Here is a 16,282-nt window from a genome sequence, read left to right on the forward strand (position 1 = left end):
TAGGTCGATAAATGGAATAAGCTTCTAGTCGTTTTGTGCTATGTGCTTTGCAGTTGAACATTGTAAAAGAATAGTCTGATACTGATAAATATTTCTCTCAATCTGTAGCAGTAGGCCTACTTATACTCACTGGATCTTTTTATTTTAACCTTTGATTCATCATCACTAATTATATTTGGTGGATGATTTTGATCATGGACAATACATATTGCTTTGAAGTGATTCTATAGAGTAACATAATGGCTTAAAAATAGTACCTTTGATGGGTATGTGTCAGTAGAAGATAATAATCTTATGGGTTTGTTTAACATAAGTAAATTTATTGTAACTTTTTTAAGCAAATATAACATTTTTTGTAGATACAAAATTATATTTTGCAAAAAGGCAAATATATATGTATGTAGATTACATTAAATATTTTAAAGCATTTCATTTCACTTGTTTTCTGTTCAAGTATTTAGGACTTTCCAAAGTGCATTAATTTTCTGAAAACACCCGGTCCATTCCAATATCCCCTGAAATTACAAAAGAAATTAAATGAAATTAATGGAATGGAATTCAAATACATCATATAGGCAGACAAGAAAAAACTTCAATAAAAAAAGAGTTTTTAAACATATCTCCAGCTCACTAAAAATCTGTTTTTTTTAACAAATAGGCTTACAAGTAATTTGAGTAGTTAGTCTTCCATACTCAATTTTTGTTAGTCTTTTCAATAGCTGAAAAAATATCAACTAGGACAGTGATTAGGATTATTCTATACATGTATATCATTTACCTTAGCATAGCCTCCCAATATATGGTTGGCATTACATGTTTCTTCAACAATAACATGCTCCTCCTTTCTTTTCCTTGATCAACAGGAAAAGTTTCCATCACTTTCCCATCAAAACCAAATTCAGCAAGTATACATCTCTCATAAGATGTAACTAAAGGACAGGAAGTGTATCCATCATACTAAAATAATTGAAATGAAATGCAAATTAAGTTCAAATGAAACAAAATAAAGTTTTATTCCTACTTTTCTGATCTTGATTGTGCCACTGGAGATGGGAGAAGCAATGCTTTGTACAAATGAAAGAAATTTAAGCTAGTAAAATGTTTTCAAATATCAAGGGTATTTTAATGTGCCAATGATTTTTCTTGTTCATATTTGAAAATATCTCTGTATGTACCTACACAAATTTGAGTTGAAAATTGTGATATAAGAGGTTATTTGCTACTCAGATGCTTTGCTTCCCAGATCTGTGTCCCAATACTATTCATTATAGTAATGTATTATCTAAGGGCTTTTGGCTTAGACTTACCTTTGATGAGACATTGCCACCTTCCATAACCAATGAAAGATTTTTATATAATACACCATTTTGAGCAGCTGTAAGTAGAGGGATATGATAATAAAATACACTCTCTTATCAATTAGTATTTCAAGTAAATAACTTTCAAGTGGAATGGTCACTTTGGAGTAATCAACCTTATTCTGACCCATATAAAATGAGTTTATCATTATTATTATAATTAGTTTATGACCAACATTTTTCAGGTTCTGTTTTAATATTAATACATCCCTCTAAATTTGTTGTATTGAGCAGTGTATTTTAACAATGAAAATATTTTTTTATTAGAATTTACAAATATATATTTAAATATCTTACCAATTGCAGCAGCAGTCTTGGATGTAGGTATGTTAGTACAATCACCAATACCAAATATATTCTTGTATTTAACATGTTGTAATGTTTCTTTATTAACATCTAAAAACCCAGTACTATCAACTAGTCTATTTGAATTACGTAATACATCAGGAGCCGACATAGGTGGTGTAACATGAATAAAGTCATACTGAAAACAACAACAAAAATATTCAGTCGAAGATGATGATGGTCATGTCAAAATGGCAGCAACGACTCCCTAAAATGTCATCAGCTCAATTTTAACCAAAGGAAATTCTGTGAAGTTCACTTTTGTCATTCTCTGTTATAACTTTGTAATTTTAACCCCCCATTCTTTCTCCAAATACAAAATAAATGTTGTAAGAGTCAGTAATTATAGAAAGATATTGTTAGTACCTTAAAGCTTTTGGTTTCTTTTTTATCATTCCCTAAAATTTCAAACACAGCCTCTTTCTTATCAGCATCTATGGCTGTCAGATTATGAGTATAATTTACAGTTATATTCCTGTAAAAATATATATTTATCAATATTCAAAAAAATTTAACAGAGACACACTGTATAATGATAGCCACACAGCACAAGCATGTATTACAGTATCTACAGTTATTATGTACTTCTTACAAAGCCATTCCAACAAACATTAAAAAATGTAATCTAATGCAATCATCACAGTGACCAAATGTCTTATAGTTCAAGTCTTTACCAATAATTCAAATCATGTAGTCTTGATTAACAAGTTGCAAAAGAAAATATTATCAAAATAGATTTTCATTTGGTCTGAAGTCAAAATGACAACAATTTTTAATCATACTTTGAGAACTATGCCAGCGAACTGAATTGGAACTTTTTTCTCCCTGGAACATCATATACAGAATTTAACAATCAAATTTTTCCATTTTGCACATTTCAATCCATGAAAATCATCTACCTTTTAGAAACTAACTCTCTCAACCTTTCAGCATATTTTGGCACACCAAAGATAACACCCAGTGCTGTATTAAAATTGATATGTACATTATCTCTTCTACCATTCTGAAATTTAGTACAGAACCAATCAAGCAGCCTTTAACATTTTAAACTTTTTATTGCTTTAACAGTCTTAGACTGAAAATGATCACTAATATTACAACATGAAATTATACCATATACAGCTGTGATGTTAGGAAAAGTATAAATAGAGACCAATCATCAATGGGGCTTTCCAGAATCAAAATAGATATACAGTTCTCCTACAATTCAGCAAAAACATATTGCACTAATTAAGACTGTTGTTACTTTCTCATATAACAATACAAATTTTTCAATAATGCCCTGAAATGAAGACAAACTTTGTCCCTTGTCTTAATATACTTACCTTTCGAAGATAATCATCAGCTAAGTACATTATTTTTTGGGGAGCGCCAGCACATTTAATGGGTGTACTAGGAAAGGTAAAAATAGCTTCACCATTTTTTAAATTCTGTAAAGCTGGAAATGTTTTATTGACAGTGTTTGGTGAATAGTTAGAAACAACATTTGGATCAGTTTTTAAAGCATCAACTAAACCTTTGACCTGAATAATAATAAAGATTGCAAGGTAAGCTAACTTTAGTACCCAAATAATCTAATATGATGTTCCTTTTGATGTACCTTTGGGTAATAAATTAGACAAATTGCATGTATTTGCAGAAGGTCAATCTTGTTTTAGGCTTTCTAATAATAAATTTCTTTCATAATGTTGAGTTAGTAATTTAGATTCTTTTCAAATGAGGCATATCATTCAACAATCAATTTTACCAGTTGGAAACTTACATTTTCAAAATTTAGTTGGAGTCCCATGCCAATTATCAAATATTCATAGTTGACCTGAAATTGAACAGTTAACATCTGTCAAAACATTAAAGAAACAAAACTTTGAATTATGAATGAAAATAACTTTGAAGGACATTGATCTCAATGCTCACTAGCATCTTTATCAAAAGATAAAGTATCAAGGCTAAATACAAACACTTCAGTGTGCAAATATCTAAATAAGAACTTTTATTTTGTGAAAGAAGTAAAAACAAAAAAATAAACTTTGCCTTCACGATACATTCAGAAAAGGGCATTAAATGGACAATAAAAAGAGTGAATCCTTGAAAGTATAATGAAAAATAATTATCTTTCATACAACTCAATAATCTTACCGTTTCACCTCCTTCAGTTGTCACTGTATTATTTTCTGGATCAAATTTAACAGCTTTATCTTGAATCCAGTTGCAGCCACTAGGTATAACTGATTTCATTGGTTTAGATGTATCTGTAAATTTTTTAGCACCACCGCCGACTAATGTCCACATTGCTTGGTAATAATGTGTCTGTTAATGAAATTGATTTTACATCAATACAATATGAAAAATATTCATTTTAGGTACCACCAAAAACTTTATCAACTTTGACTGCAAGCAAAAAAGCAAATTGCATGTATGAACTAGCCATACTATTCTTTTGCAAAAGTTGCAATTTTGCATCAGCAGGGTTTATCAACTCTATTGATCACTTTTGTTCTGTCAGAATAACAAAGTAAATTAACCATGAAAATTTTGTATGTAATATGTAAGTTGCTGAATGCTAAATGCTGAGTTACCAAACTCATCAAGCTGATCTGTAGGGGTGATCATGCCCTGCCTTCGTAGCACCACCCTACCCCGCATGAATTTTCTTTCTATTTAAGCAAAATGTCATATTATCTTCCATTTAATTTATTTTCATTTCTCCTTAGTCCTGGATTGAAAACCCACCATACAGTTCCTTAAAAAGCCAGAGCTTAGGCCTAAGTCTAAAACAATAAAGGCTATTCCTATCATAAGTTGTAAACTTCATAAAAAAAAAATTAATTAGTGCACATTGAACTTACATCTGTAGGTTCTATAATGATGACATTTCCTTTTCCAACCTTCTTCACGAATCTAGCAGCTGTAGAAATCCCTCCTGTCCCCCCACCAACAACTAAAACTTTACAACTTTTGGCATTAGTTGGTCCAGTCGTACTGAACATTGCGATTTCATTTTCTTGAGCTATGATTCTTCTTACGAACTTTAAACCAAGTAATCTTCTACCAGACTGAAGTGCCATGTCATCAAATAATTTATCAGGTATTCTGTAGTCTTAACAATTTGAAATACACGATCGAAAGTTTGAAAGACACTATCACTATCGGAAGTAGTGATAGATTGACCGGTTTCAACCAAGAAAAAATATTGACGTCCTTGGCACGTGTGTCGAATAACATATATTGTGATTGGTTAAATCAATATTGACATTATAATGTCAAGGTCGTAAGTGTCAGAAAACGTAAGGCTAAATAATCGAGACAAATCTGCCAAAACGGACATTAGTCAAATAGTCCATAGACACCAAAAGACTACCGACCATCTAGTTATATAACACATCTATGAAAACAACTAAGATAATATACATTACTGTTGGAGGTTTCAGTAAAGCTTAAAGGGATAGTACGTCTTAGAATACGTCCTGTGGCTAATATTTGTGTTTAATAGACCATTGGTTAAATAAGTATGCATCCCACAATTTATCAAGTTTGAAAAAGCGACAATAAAACTATAATCAGAATTTTTTTTAAAAGTGAGCAAGCGATGAATCCGTTTAGTTTGAGAAAAATAGAGTCTTGGTAATCAACGCTAAAACAGGATACAATCATCTTCCGGTGTATACAAACAAACTTTGCCAATGATTAATATCTGTTGAAAATTGTGTCAGTGGTGGAGCATTCATTCTAAATTATATGAGTCGCGTAATCGCCCACGAGGCATTAAAATATGACAATGTCGACGAGGTCAATTCAAGAGTAGAGGTCAAGGACGTTGGAAACCCCACTTGAGAGTTACTTCCCCTAGGCTCGCGATTTGGAAATCGCTTAATGGATGTATTAAGCGTTTTATAATTAATTACTTGATTTTGTGGATATATCGGACTTCACCAAAGCCTGAGTTTTGCATTCCGTGGACAGGTCATTGCTTTGAGTTTTGAGATGATATGAAAACTTGTCAGTAAGTTTTAGCAGATAATATATACATGTATATAGAAGGAATTAAGCCTAGGTAAAACAGTACATTTAGACCTAGGCCTAATTTTGGCGCCAAAACAACATGATGAAAAATAATAATGGACTCTGGCCATTCCCTGCTAGCCTACTTGTATATGCCGCCATATTGTATTTAGCCTACATCATGTACGCCTAGACCCTAGAATTATATATAGAATAACTATTTATAAGTCTATGGCCTAGATCTACTACATCTCAGACCGTGTTGTAGAAAAACGGCTGACAAATCCAAATACCTTTACAACCACATTTTGGCTAAGACTTTTGGGTTGTGAGTAGCCTAGTGACTGATCAATCTGTGCTAGCGGTCGATTAGCCCTATTATTAGTATTATACAAGCTGTTAATCCAATCAACAATTATAAGCTTATTGTTATAATCAATATTGATATACGTTATTTAACTATTTTTGGTTATATTTTGTACAATAGGGACTAATTGTGGCAATTAATGAAGCTAAACCGGTTCTTGGTGACTTTTTCATGGCCTAGACCCATCGATAGGGCCTATATAGGTTTGATGGACTTAAGTTGACGAATAAAAAGTAATCTACATGGTCAAGGATGACTGCTTAATTTACATTGTTAATCAGGTAAACTAGCTAACATGGACATATTGTCTTGCCTATTTATAAACCTGAAACGGGTCAACCTTGCAATAATTCGTAACTGAGAGACTATATTAGTGCGCTTGCCTTGCTGGCGAAAGCTTCAGCTTTTCTGAGAGTTGATATTGCATTACAGGCTACCAGTATACGAATTCAGAATTATTATGTATTTTATTTAAGTTCAAGGAATTACTAACGGTCCTTACAGGGCTTTCCTTAATTGCTACAAGTTCGTGTCACGATGGATGTTTTGTTAGATGTCGGAGCTACGATACAACATGCTGGCCTTGCCAGTCAGAACTTTCCACCTTTTCCAGCTCACTCACTGGCAATGTATACTCCTCTACCCTGTCCCATCGCCATCAAGATGATCAATCCCCGAGTCGAACGATCGCCCGGAATGATAATAAATGTTGCTAACCTGGAAGATGTACAGAAATGTGTGAAGTTTGCTAATGATCACAACTTGTGATAAGTATGTATTTAAGGTTGACGGAGTTAATAAGGTTGTTCTTGGAGGAAGCGACCCAGGTTTTGGAATAGGCGGCTATACTCAAGGTGGTGGTCACGGTCCACTCTCCAGATCTCTAGGATTGGCTGTTGATAGTTTACTGGAGATAGACCCTGTGACTGCTGCATGTGAACACTGAACTGTCAACGAAGATGGAATCGTTATTCACTTTGATAACGGCAGCTCTACTACCAGCGATGACACTGATCTGTTTTGGGCCATTAAAGGTGGCGGAGGAGGCAGCTTTGGAGTCATTGTTTCCTTTACGTTTAGGTTGCACTCCACTACCCGGTATCACATATGCTTATATTTTATATCCGCTTTGGAGACAATACTCTAGATCCAGGACAAAAAATCATCAAATCCTTCTTCAAGCAATCTAAAACTATGGACAATAAATGGGGTGGATATATGTTATTTAACAATGCACCTGCATATTTAGGATGAACTATTGATTTCGGATGGTTAACATTTGTTTTGATTCATTATAGTGTCAGAACAACCCAGGTAGACGATCAAATAGAAACATTAATATCTACAATCAAAGTAGATTCAGGCGTTGACCCTACCGCGACTTCAGTGCGCGAAAATGCAACCTTTTGGGGTTATGAAAGTGGTGTCAAAACAGACAACAACGCCATTAGAATGAATCTTTATTTAATGAATGTATTAATAGATGATGATACGGATTATGATGCATTTACAGATCTTCTAACAAAACATTCGGGATCTCATCCCATCTCATCTCATCTTAGGCGCCATGAGAACCTCTACCACTCAGACATCTATCTCTCCATATTTAAAACGGCACTACATTCTGAGAGTTGTTATTTGGGATGGGACAAAGCCAAGGTTCAACTCACGGAATCTGTGCCTAAAACTGGCGGGCATTTCGGAAACGATATGTTAAAATATGGCAAAGCAGTCTATTTCGAACCCACTGAATGCCTGCCTGGATGGAAGAATGGTTTCTGGGGTGAAGAAAACTATGCTCGGCTCCTAGCCGTTAAAAAGAAGTATGATCCTAGAAATTTGTTCGTGTGTTTTCATTGTGTTGGTTGTGGCCGTAATGAAGAAAAACAACACCTAAAATATCGTGTCCAGAATTCCTATCTGAGCCTTGTACATTGAGTGTTGGCAATGACCTCCAGCCGATCGTATTAGTTGCTCTGATTTCATTGTGCATTGCACAACTTTTTCATAGTTAAATGAATACAAAAAAGTTTCAACTACTTATAAGCATAAGATTTTCCAAAACAAAATTTTGCTTCAGTTTAGCGTTGAAACAAAGACCTTTATGAAAGAATTCCTAACATTTTGTAGTTCTTAATTAAACCGTTTGTTATTGCACCTGGATGCTTTTCTAATCCTGGTGCAATTTGATTTGACTTCCAAGCTCAAATTCAATTACACACAGCTATTTTATTTATAACTATATAACATTACGTTGGAATGTGATATGCCTCGAAACTATAATGGTTATTTGAAATGAATATAATATACAATGAATTTGAGCTGACTTTAAATTTGTCGATGTGTTGACGACTATTATACCCAAAATTATTTTTGAATTCGCGACGTCTGTCAATAGTATATGTATCGTGGCTTGTATTTTTGATTAAAGGGACACTCCATCCAATTCATCAGCTGGAGTCAGTTTATGGGACATAATTTCTCCAGCTATGTTTAACTGAAGACAAAATACCCAGAATCTCCTTGTCATAATGTAGTGGCGGCATCAGCCTCCCAAGACTGGGGGTACAAATAAGGGGCAGACTAAATGGGGGAACAACCGCCGATGATGCAAAATGCGACAGCTCTGTGGGAGCACGTAACCAAGAGCTTCTAACTGAGCATCTGAAAGATTAACTGAGTAACGAAAGGTTTCCAAGAAAAAAGTCACCGGAGACCTCGCCAGTATGCACCAGAGTCATCAAAACTACTGCCTCCGCTGGAAGGATATAACAATGAACCTGTTGATATGCTTATTCATTTATTTTAAAATAATCTAAATAGAATACTTTTAACATAATTTTTCTCGGGGTTACTTTTCCCCAGAAACAAGATTATACGTGGTCATGGTTTGCAGTTCAATAATTCAAATCCTTGCAATCGGTCAACCTACCGAAATTGGTCAAATGTAGTTCAGAAAATATATGTTAACAAAATGTACCTGGAAAGTAGTGACCGATCATATATCATTAGTCATGTTGCTTTATCAACGGTGTACGCCGTTTATCACATCTAACGTCACAGACCCTTGATAAAATAACATGGATTATAGCATCAAATTCAAAATTCACAAACATAAAATAATAATATAATGTCAAGTTCGGGTGTTCAATTCTTCGAGAGAATTGATGGCAATTTCCACATTTATTTTTTCTCCTTATTGAAAGACAATTATCTTGAAAGTTTTCACGTTAAGGTGTCAACGCACCAGTCGGCGAAATCAAATCAAAAGTACTGATATTTACGTGTACACGTCTATGATATTTACACAGATAACTCAGTTCTCAAACTGAATTGGATTTAGTCAAAGAAATTCTTAAGGTATAAAAAGTAGAAAATAAACATATAGCAGACCTATAGATTTCCTATTGTATAGATGTAATAATGAAAAACTCGAAAATGAAAGACGAGGGGGTGATCAAATGTAAATCGTGCTATCCGTAGTTTAATGGCTTGGTTTGCTGTCAACAACAACTATATTTCGTCTTCGTCGAGATCGGGATCTTGATCTTGAAGATGTTCTACTTCTGCTTTTACGAGTTTTAAGAGGAACATCCAAAGAACTTTTTTCATGGGTCGTTTTCCTAGATGACTCTCTATTTCCCGACTTTTCCCTTTTTGGTTTTACATCAGGTATGAATAGAGTATCACTTTCAGGACTCGTTACTGTCAATTCAGGCGCACCGAGACTATAAAAGGACTTTGCATCTGATCGAGAAGAAGAAGCATGTCGATCAGAATCAGATTCAGTTGCTGACTCGTTTGCTTTTACATCTGTAGTTTTGGTTTTGGTTACCGATTTGCTTGTCATCGAAGCTGTTTCTACAACAGAAACTGAACCTGGTGATGACGCCATTGTCTGTTCAGTAACGATTTCTGATTGGGTAGCTTCCACTGACTTGCTCTTCTTCTTTCTCTTTTTACGTTTTTTGGTTTCAAGAGATTGTAGTGTTTCACTCAGTTCCTTTTCTAATTCTACTCCGAGCTTAAATGTACCAACTTTCTTCTCGAGTGAGGGAGATCGTGACTTCTTATGTGATGTACAAACCGGTAAATTAAGGGGAGGAGCCAGGGGAGCATTTTCTGGTGAACCCATTACTCCTGTAACGTCTTCTGAAGCATTCTTATTTTTCTTCTTTTTCTTTTTCTTTGAGATCTGTTTTTCACTGGGATCATAGGAAATGACAGACGATTTGATCTGTAAATCTCTTCGCCTTTCTTCAGAAAATGTTTTCTCAAATTTAAGCTTTTCCGAATCACATTCTGAGGCTGTGTCTGTTGAATCACTGTAAAGGGCACCAAAGGGATTTCTTAGGGAGATGATGCTGGTTTCACTCTTTGTTCCCTCATCATCTGTTTTAACAGATCCTTCTAGATTCTCATCAAATACCTCTTCGTCAGGAACATAATCGCCTTCCAGTACAACAGATGCCATATCGACTTGCCATTCCGGATTATCAGCTACACCAGAAAGGGCAGCAGACATTGTTCTCTGATAAAGTGACGGAAGTCTTACTTTAGGTACAGGTGGTGAAGACTGTGCACTTTCCTGAACTGCTGATGATACAGCCTTTTCTTCTCTTTCAACACCACTATCAACGTTTTTCTGGAGTTGCCTTTCTTCCTCTTGTAATTCTGTTTGATTTTCTGTATCTGCTACTTTATCCAACACAGAATCAGTCACAACCCAGTCCTCATCAATGTGGGAATCATCTTTAAAGTCATCATCTGTATCATTTACATTTACCATTTCATATTCAGCATCTAAATCTGAATCAGACTCTGAATCAGATTCAGTTTGGTCAGAATGATCAGACTCTTTAGAAGTTAACAAGCCAAATTGTTGAGCTAATTTGGAAAGACGTTCTTCTTCTGTGGGGCCATCAGCAGTACCACTCTCTTGGTGTAAATTCAACTCGCCTACAAGATGATCCAAATCCATTTTTTCTTGGTTTGTTACTTCAGATACAAAATCTTGCTGCGATTCATAGGAAACGCCCACATTTATTTGTTTGTCCTCTTGAACACATTCTGGACTAGAATCCTCACCAGAATCATCTAAGAAGGAAGAAAATTGTTTCTGCAACTCTTCTTCCTCAGGCATAGCATCATCTTCTAACGTTTGGTAATAGCCAGTTTCCGCTTCTGATAAGAAACCCCAGCCGTGTATTGCTTCATCCCTTGGTGTACTTGCTGTAATGACTATGTCAGGAACATTGCTGCTGACGTTGGAAGATTTCAATATTGTTCTGGTAGATGTTATTTCCATACGCCCTGAGCTTGCATGTTCATCAGAATATTCTGCCCAAGCTTCTGCAGCCTCAAAGTCAGCATCATCTTCATCACTAAAATACGACCTGGCTGCTGATTCATCGTCTATTGATGTACAAAATACTTGTGGTGCCATTATGTCGTCCGATGTGAATTGCAAATCAGACGACCCTGTAAGCTGTCCAAAATCTCTGGCGGTTTCATACATTTCTTGATCAAACACTGAAACGCTTGACTGATGACTTGAATTTGATCCATACTGTACCGTTGAATAATAAATACTTTCATCTACTTTGATGCCTTCGCCTTTTTCACTTCGGATTTCAAATTTTGTATTTCTGCCATGGGTTCTCCGATCTGTTGAATATTCCGTGGCAGTAGCAGTCTCTAAAAAATGCTCTTGTTCACTTTCAGAACGAGTATTTATATTCTGAAGGGCTCCAGCGATGTCGGATAATTCATAGCTGTGACCAGATTCTTCTTCGTCAGCTGGTTGAGAAGAAACAAGAGTTGATTCATTCAAAATATCTTCTGTTTCCAAAAGAATTCTGCTTACTATATCTTGGGGTGTTTCTCCTCTAACTTCTCTGGGTTTGGCAGCTTCACTACTTGTGATATTCTCAACTTCATCATCCACAACACCGTACATGACATTTAACAGCCCTTCGTTTGATGCAGATTTAAAATCGACTGCACGCATTTCTGGCCGAGATGAACATTCTGTATCAACAGGCATATCTGTCTTCTGTTCAATCTTTTCTGTCTCGTGTAATCTTTCATTGTTCATCTCTTCCTGCTTAAAACATATATCTTGAAAATTCTGTTCTTGCTCCCCAGAGACTAAGCTAATTTGTTCTAGCTGTTGAGTTGATTCCAATTTCTCATCTGATATTTCATCCTTTGCCTGTAAATTTACGTCATCAGTAACGTAATCTGATTTCACTGACTGGTTTGATGTGACAAGTTCTTGTTCACTATCGTGTTTAACTGGTTCATTTGATGTGACAAGCTGTAGATCTGTATCTTGTTGAACTGGTTCATCTGATGTGACAAGCTGAAGTTCTGTATCCGTTTGAACTGGTTCATCTGATGTGACAAGCTGAAGTTCTTTATCTTGTTGAATTGTTTCAACTGATGTGACAAGCTGTAGATCTGTATCCTTTTGAACTGGTTCATCTGATGTGACAAGCTGAAGTTCTTTATCTTGTTGGACTGGTTCATCTGATGTGACAAGCTGAAGTTCTTTATCTTGTTGGACTGCTTCATCTGATGTGACAAGCCGTAGATCTGTATCCTTTTGAACTGGTTCATCTGATGTGACAAGCTGTAGATCTGTATCTTGTTGAACTGCTTCATCTGATGTCACAAGCTGTAGATCTGTATCCTTTTGAACTGGTTTATCTAATGTGAAAAGTTGTAGATGTTTATCTTGTTGAACTGGTTCATCTGATGTGACAAGCTGTAGATCTGTATCCTTTTGAACAGGTTCATCTGATGTGATAAGCTGTAGATCTATATCCTTTTGAACTGGTTCATCTGATGTGACAAGCTGAAGTTCTGTATCTTGTTGAACTGGTTCATCTGATGTGACAAGCTGAAGTTCTTTATCTTGTTGAACTGGTTCATTTGATGTGATCAGCTGTAGATCTGTATCCTTTTGAACTGGTACATTTGATGTGACAAGCTGAAGTTCTTTATCTTGTTGAACTGCTTCATCTGATATGGCAAGCTGTAGATCTGTATCCTTTTGAACTGCCTCATCTGATGTGACAAGATGTAGATCTGTATTTTGTTGGACTGCTTCATCTGATGTGACAAGCTGTAGATCTGTATCCTTTTGAACTGCCTCATCTGATGTGACAAGATGTAGATCTGTATTTTGTTGGACTGCTTCATCTGATATGACAAGCTGTAGATCTGTATCCTTTTGAACTGGTTCATCTGATGTGACAAGTTGTAGATCTGTATCTTGTTGGACTGCTTCATCTGATGTGACAAGCTGTAGATCTGTATCTTGTTGGACTGCTTCATCTGATGTGACAAGCTGTAGATCTGTATCCTTTTGAACTGGTTCATCTGATGTGACAAGCTGAAGTTCTTTATTTTTTTTAAGTGCTTCATCTGATGTGACGAGCTGAAGTTCTTTATCTTGTTGAAGTGCTTCATCTGATGTGACAAGCTGTAGATATGTATCCTTTTGAACTGCTTCATCTGATGTGACAAGCTGAAGTTCTGGTTCATCTGATGTGAAAAGTTGTAGTTCTTTATCTTGTTGAACTGGTTCATCTGATGTGACAAGCTGAAGTTCTTTATCTTGTTGAAGTGGTTCATCTGATGTGACAAGCTGAAATTCTTTCTCTTGTTGAAGTGGTTCATCTGATGTGACAAGCCGTAGATCTGTATCCTTTTGAACTGGTTTATCTGATGTGAAAAGTTGTACATCTGTATCTTGTTGGGCTGCTTCATCTGATGTGACAAGCTGTAGATCTGTATCTGGTTGAACTGGTTCATTTGATGTGACAAGCTGTAGATCTTTATCTTGTTGAACTTCTTCGTCTGATGTAACAAACTGTAGGTCTGTATCTTGTTGAAGTGGTTCATCTGATGCGACAAACTGAAGTTCTGTATCCTTTTGAACTGGTTCATCTGATGTGACAAGCTGAAGTTCTGTATCTTGTTGAACTGCTTCATCTGATGTGACAAGCTGTAGATCTGTATCCTTTTGAACTGCTTCATCTGATGTGATAAGCTGTAGACCTGTATCCTTTTGAGCTGGTTCATCTGATGTGACAATCTGAAGGTCTATATCTTGTTGAACTGGTTCATCTGATGTGACAAGCTGAAATTCTTTATCTTGTTGAACTGCTTCATCTGATGTGACAAGCCGATGCTCTGTATCATGTTCAACAGGTTTATCAGACTGGACAGATTGCAATTCTCTATCTCGTTGAACTCTTTCATCTGACGTAGCAAAATGTAGTTCTTTATCTTGCTGACCTGGTTTATCTGATGTAAAAAGTTGCTGTTTTGTATCTTGTTTAACTGAATGAACTGATGTGTCAAGGTGTCGTTCTGTATCTTGTTGATCTGGTGCATCTGATGCGACAAGTTGCGACTCTCTGTCTTGTTCATCTGGTGCATTTGATGCAATAAGTTGTAACTCTGTATTTGGATGATCAATTAAAGAATCTTGATGTTCGATGTCTTGAGATGTGGTACATGTATCTTGTAGATTTACTTCCCTGGATTCTTTTTTTTCATTCAGAATGTCAGTGTGGTTCACAAACATTTCAAATCTGTCTATAGCCTTTTCAACTTCACTTGAATTTTCTTCCTCCTTTAATTCTAGATTTGATTCCCTCGAGATTTGATGATTTTCATTAAATAGAAGAGAAGTTGGGCTAGTAATTTCCTTAGAAAATTCAGATTTATAAATTCTTTTTGGATCTTTGTATCCATATAAATCTCGTCTATTACTCCAAGGAACTCTGTCAAATGATGGTTGCTCACCATCATATTCTGTATCACCTGTGGTACTATCTATCTTTCTATCACCACATTCTGATTCAGTGTCTATACCAAATACACTATCATCCATATCAGAAGGAGCAATACTAATACTACATTCATCAGTTGATGGGACCTCCACAATTGGCATGTTCACAAAAAATGAATGCTCAGCTGTTTCCATTGCTGGAGATTCCTTAAGATCTGTAATCTCAAATATCTCAACATTGTGCGTGGATAAACTTCTGAAGAATTCCTTTGGTTTAGATTGATCATCTGGAAATGTAAGTACCCCAATAACGATAGGTTCGCAATTTGTCTTGTGTGTAGCTGCACTCATTTCCAATGAAACTTCAGAAATCTGTCTGCTAAATGTTGGTTTGGGATTGCAACTATCCTCCTCTGATAATACAACAGGCTTATCAAAAGATAAAATGCTCAAATGTTTATCTTCATCAAGTTCATATTCAACCTCTGGTTCTTCATCAGCAATTGCCATTGAGAACTCTGATTTCTCAATAGGTTTTGAATCGAAAAATTCAATATGTGATGCTGGGGATGGTGATTCTATAATGTAAGGTATATTTCCATCCATGTCAATAGATTCTTGATGAGGTTCTGTATTTTGCTTGAAAACCTGTTGTTCTGTATGTTGTTGAATTGGTTCATCTGGAGTGAAAAGTTGTAGTTCTTTATCTTGTTGAACTGGTTCATCTGATGTGACAAGCTGAAGTTCTGTATCCTGTTGAAATGGTTCATCTGATGTGACAAGCTGTAGATCTGTATCTGTTTGAACTGGTTCATCTGCTGTGATCAGCTGAAGTTCTGTATCTTGTTGAACTGATTCATCTGATGTGACAAGCTGAAGTTCTGTATCCTGTTGAACTGGTTCATCTGCTGTGATCAGCTGAAGTTCTATATCTTGTTGAACTGGTTCATCTGATGTGACAAGCTGAAGTTCTTGTTGAAGTGGTTCATTTGATATGACAAGCTGGAGATCTGTATCTTGTTGGACTGCTTCATCCGATGTGACAAACTGTTGATCTGTATCCTTTTGAACTGCTTCACCTGATGTGACAAGTTGAAGTTCTGTATCCGTTTGAACTGGTTCATCTGATGTGACAAGCTGAAGTTCTTTATCTTGTTGAACTGGTTCATCTGATGTGACAAGCTGTAGATCTGTATCCTTTTGAACTTGTTCATCTGATGTGACAAGCTGAAGTTCTGTATCCTTTAGAACTGGTTCATCTGATGTGACAAGATCTAGATCTGTATCCTTTTGAACTGGTTCATCTGATGTGACAAGCTGTAGATCTGTATCTTGTTGGACTGCTTCATCTGATGTGACAAGCTGTAGATCTGTATCCGTTTGAACTGGTTCATCTGATGTGACAAG

At 35.8% G+C, this 16,282-nt stretch overlaps 3 protein-coding genes across 3 annotated transcripts; 1 reads left to right on the plus strand and 2 right to left on the minus strand.

Moving 5' to 3' along the window:
* Positions 1-296: 296 nt before the first annotated feature.
* LOTGIDRAFT_234113 (hypothetical protein) lies at positions 297-4,924 on the minus strand. The gene is made up of 10 exons (XM_009061254.1): positions 4,550-4,924; positions 3,840-4,010; positions 3,466-3,519; positions 3,029-3,226; positions 2,603-2,706; positions 2,070-2,178; positions 1,656-1,842; positions 1,308-1,375; positions 779-957; positions 297-515 (listed from the first exon to the last, which is right to left on the minus strand). The coding sequence occupies exons 1-10, from the start codon at positions 4,766-4,768 to the stop codon at positions 458-460; spliced, it is 1,347 nt and encodes a 448-aa protein (XP_009059502.1). The 5' UTR covers positions 4,769-4,924; the 3' UTR covers positions 297-457.
* A 1,682-nt stretch (positions 4,925-6,606) lies between these two features.
* On the plus strand, positions 6,607-8,007 carry LOTGIDRAFT_164730 (hypothetical protein; the record flags this gene model as incomplete). Its single annotated transcript, XM_009061255.1, has 2 exons — positions 6,607-6,698; positions 7,368-8,007. 2 exons carry the CDS (start codon positions 6,607-6,609, stop codon positions 8,005-8,007), a joined length of 732 nt encoding a protein of 243 aa, XP_009059503.1.
* A 4,387-nt stretch (positions 8,008-12,394) lies between these two features.
* On the minus strand, positions 12,395-12,973 carry LOTGIDRAFT_124620 (hypothetical protein; the record flags this gene model as incomplete). The annotated part of the gene is made up of 1 exon (XM_009061256.1): positions 12,395-12,973. A coding segment is annotated over one exon (579 nt), but the record flags the coding sequence as incomplete, so codon positions are not given.
* Positions 12,974-16,282: the final 3,309 nt, after the last annotated feature.

This window comes from Lottia gigantea (assembly GCF_000327385.1).
Source record: "Lottia gigantea unplaced genomic scaffold LOTGIsca_47, whole genome shotgun sequence".
Lineage (NCBI taxonomy): Eukaryota > Metazoa > Mollusca > Gastropoda > Lottiidae > Lottia > Lottia gigantea.

What these genes read in the sequence shown, in the direction of transcription:
- LOTGIDRAFT_234113 (XM_009061254.1), bottom strand. Translation starts at nt 4,768, where the DNA reads ATGGCACTTCAGTCTGGTAGAAGATTACTTGGTTTAAAGTTCGTAAGA. An exon ending in TCCAACTAAATTTTGAAAAT is followed by an intron (nt 3,227 to 3,465) that starts GTAAGTTTCCAA and finishes ATTATTATTCAG; the next exon opens with GTCAAAGGTTTAGTTGATGC. An exon ending in CAAGACTGCTGCTGCAATTG is followed by an intron (nt 1,376 to 1,655) that starts GTAAGATATTTA and finishes CTCTACTTACAG; the next exon opens with CTGCTCAAAATGGTGTATTA.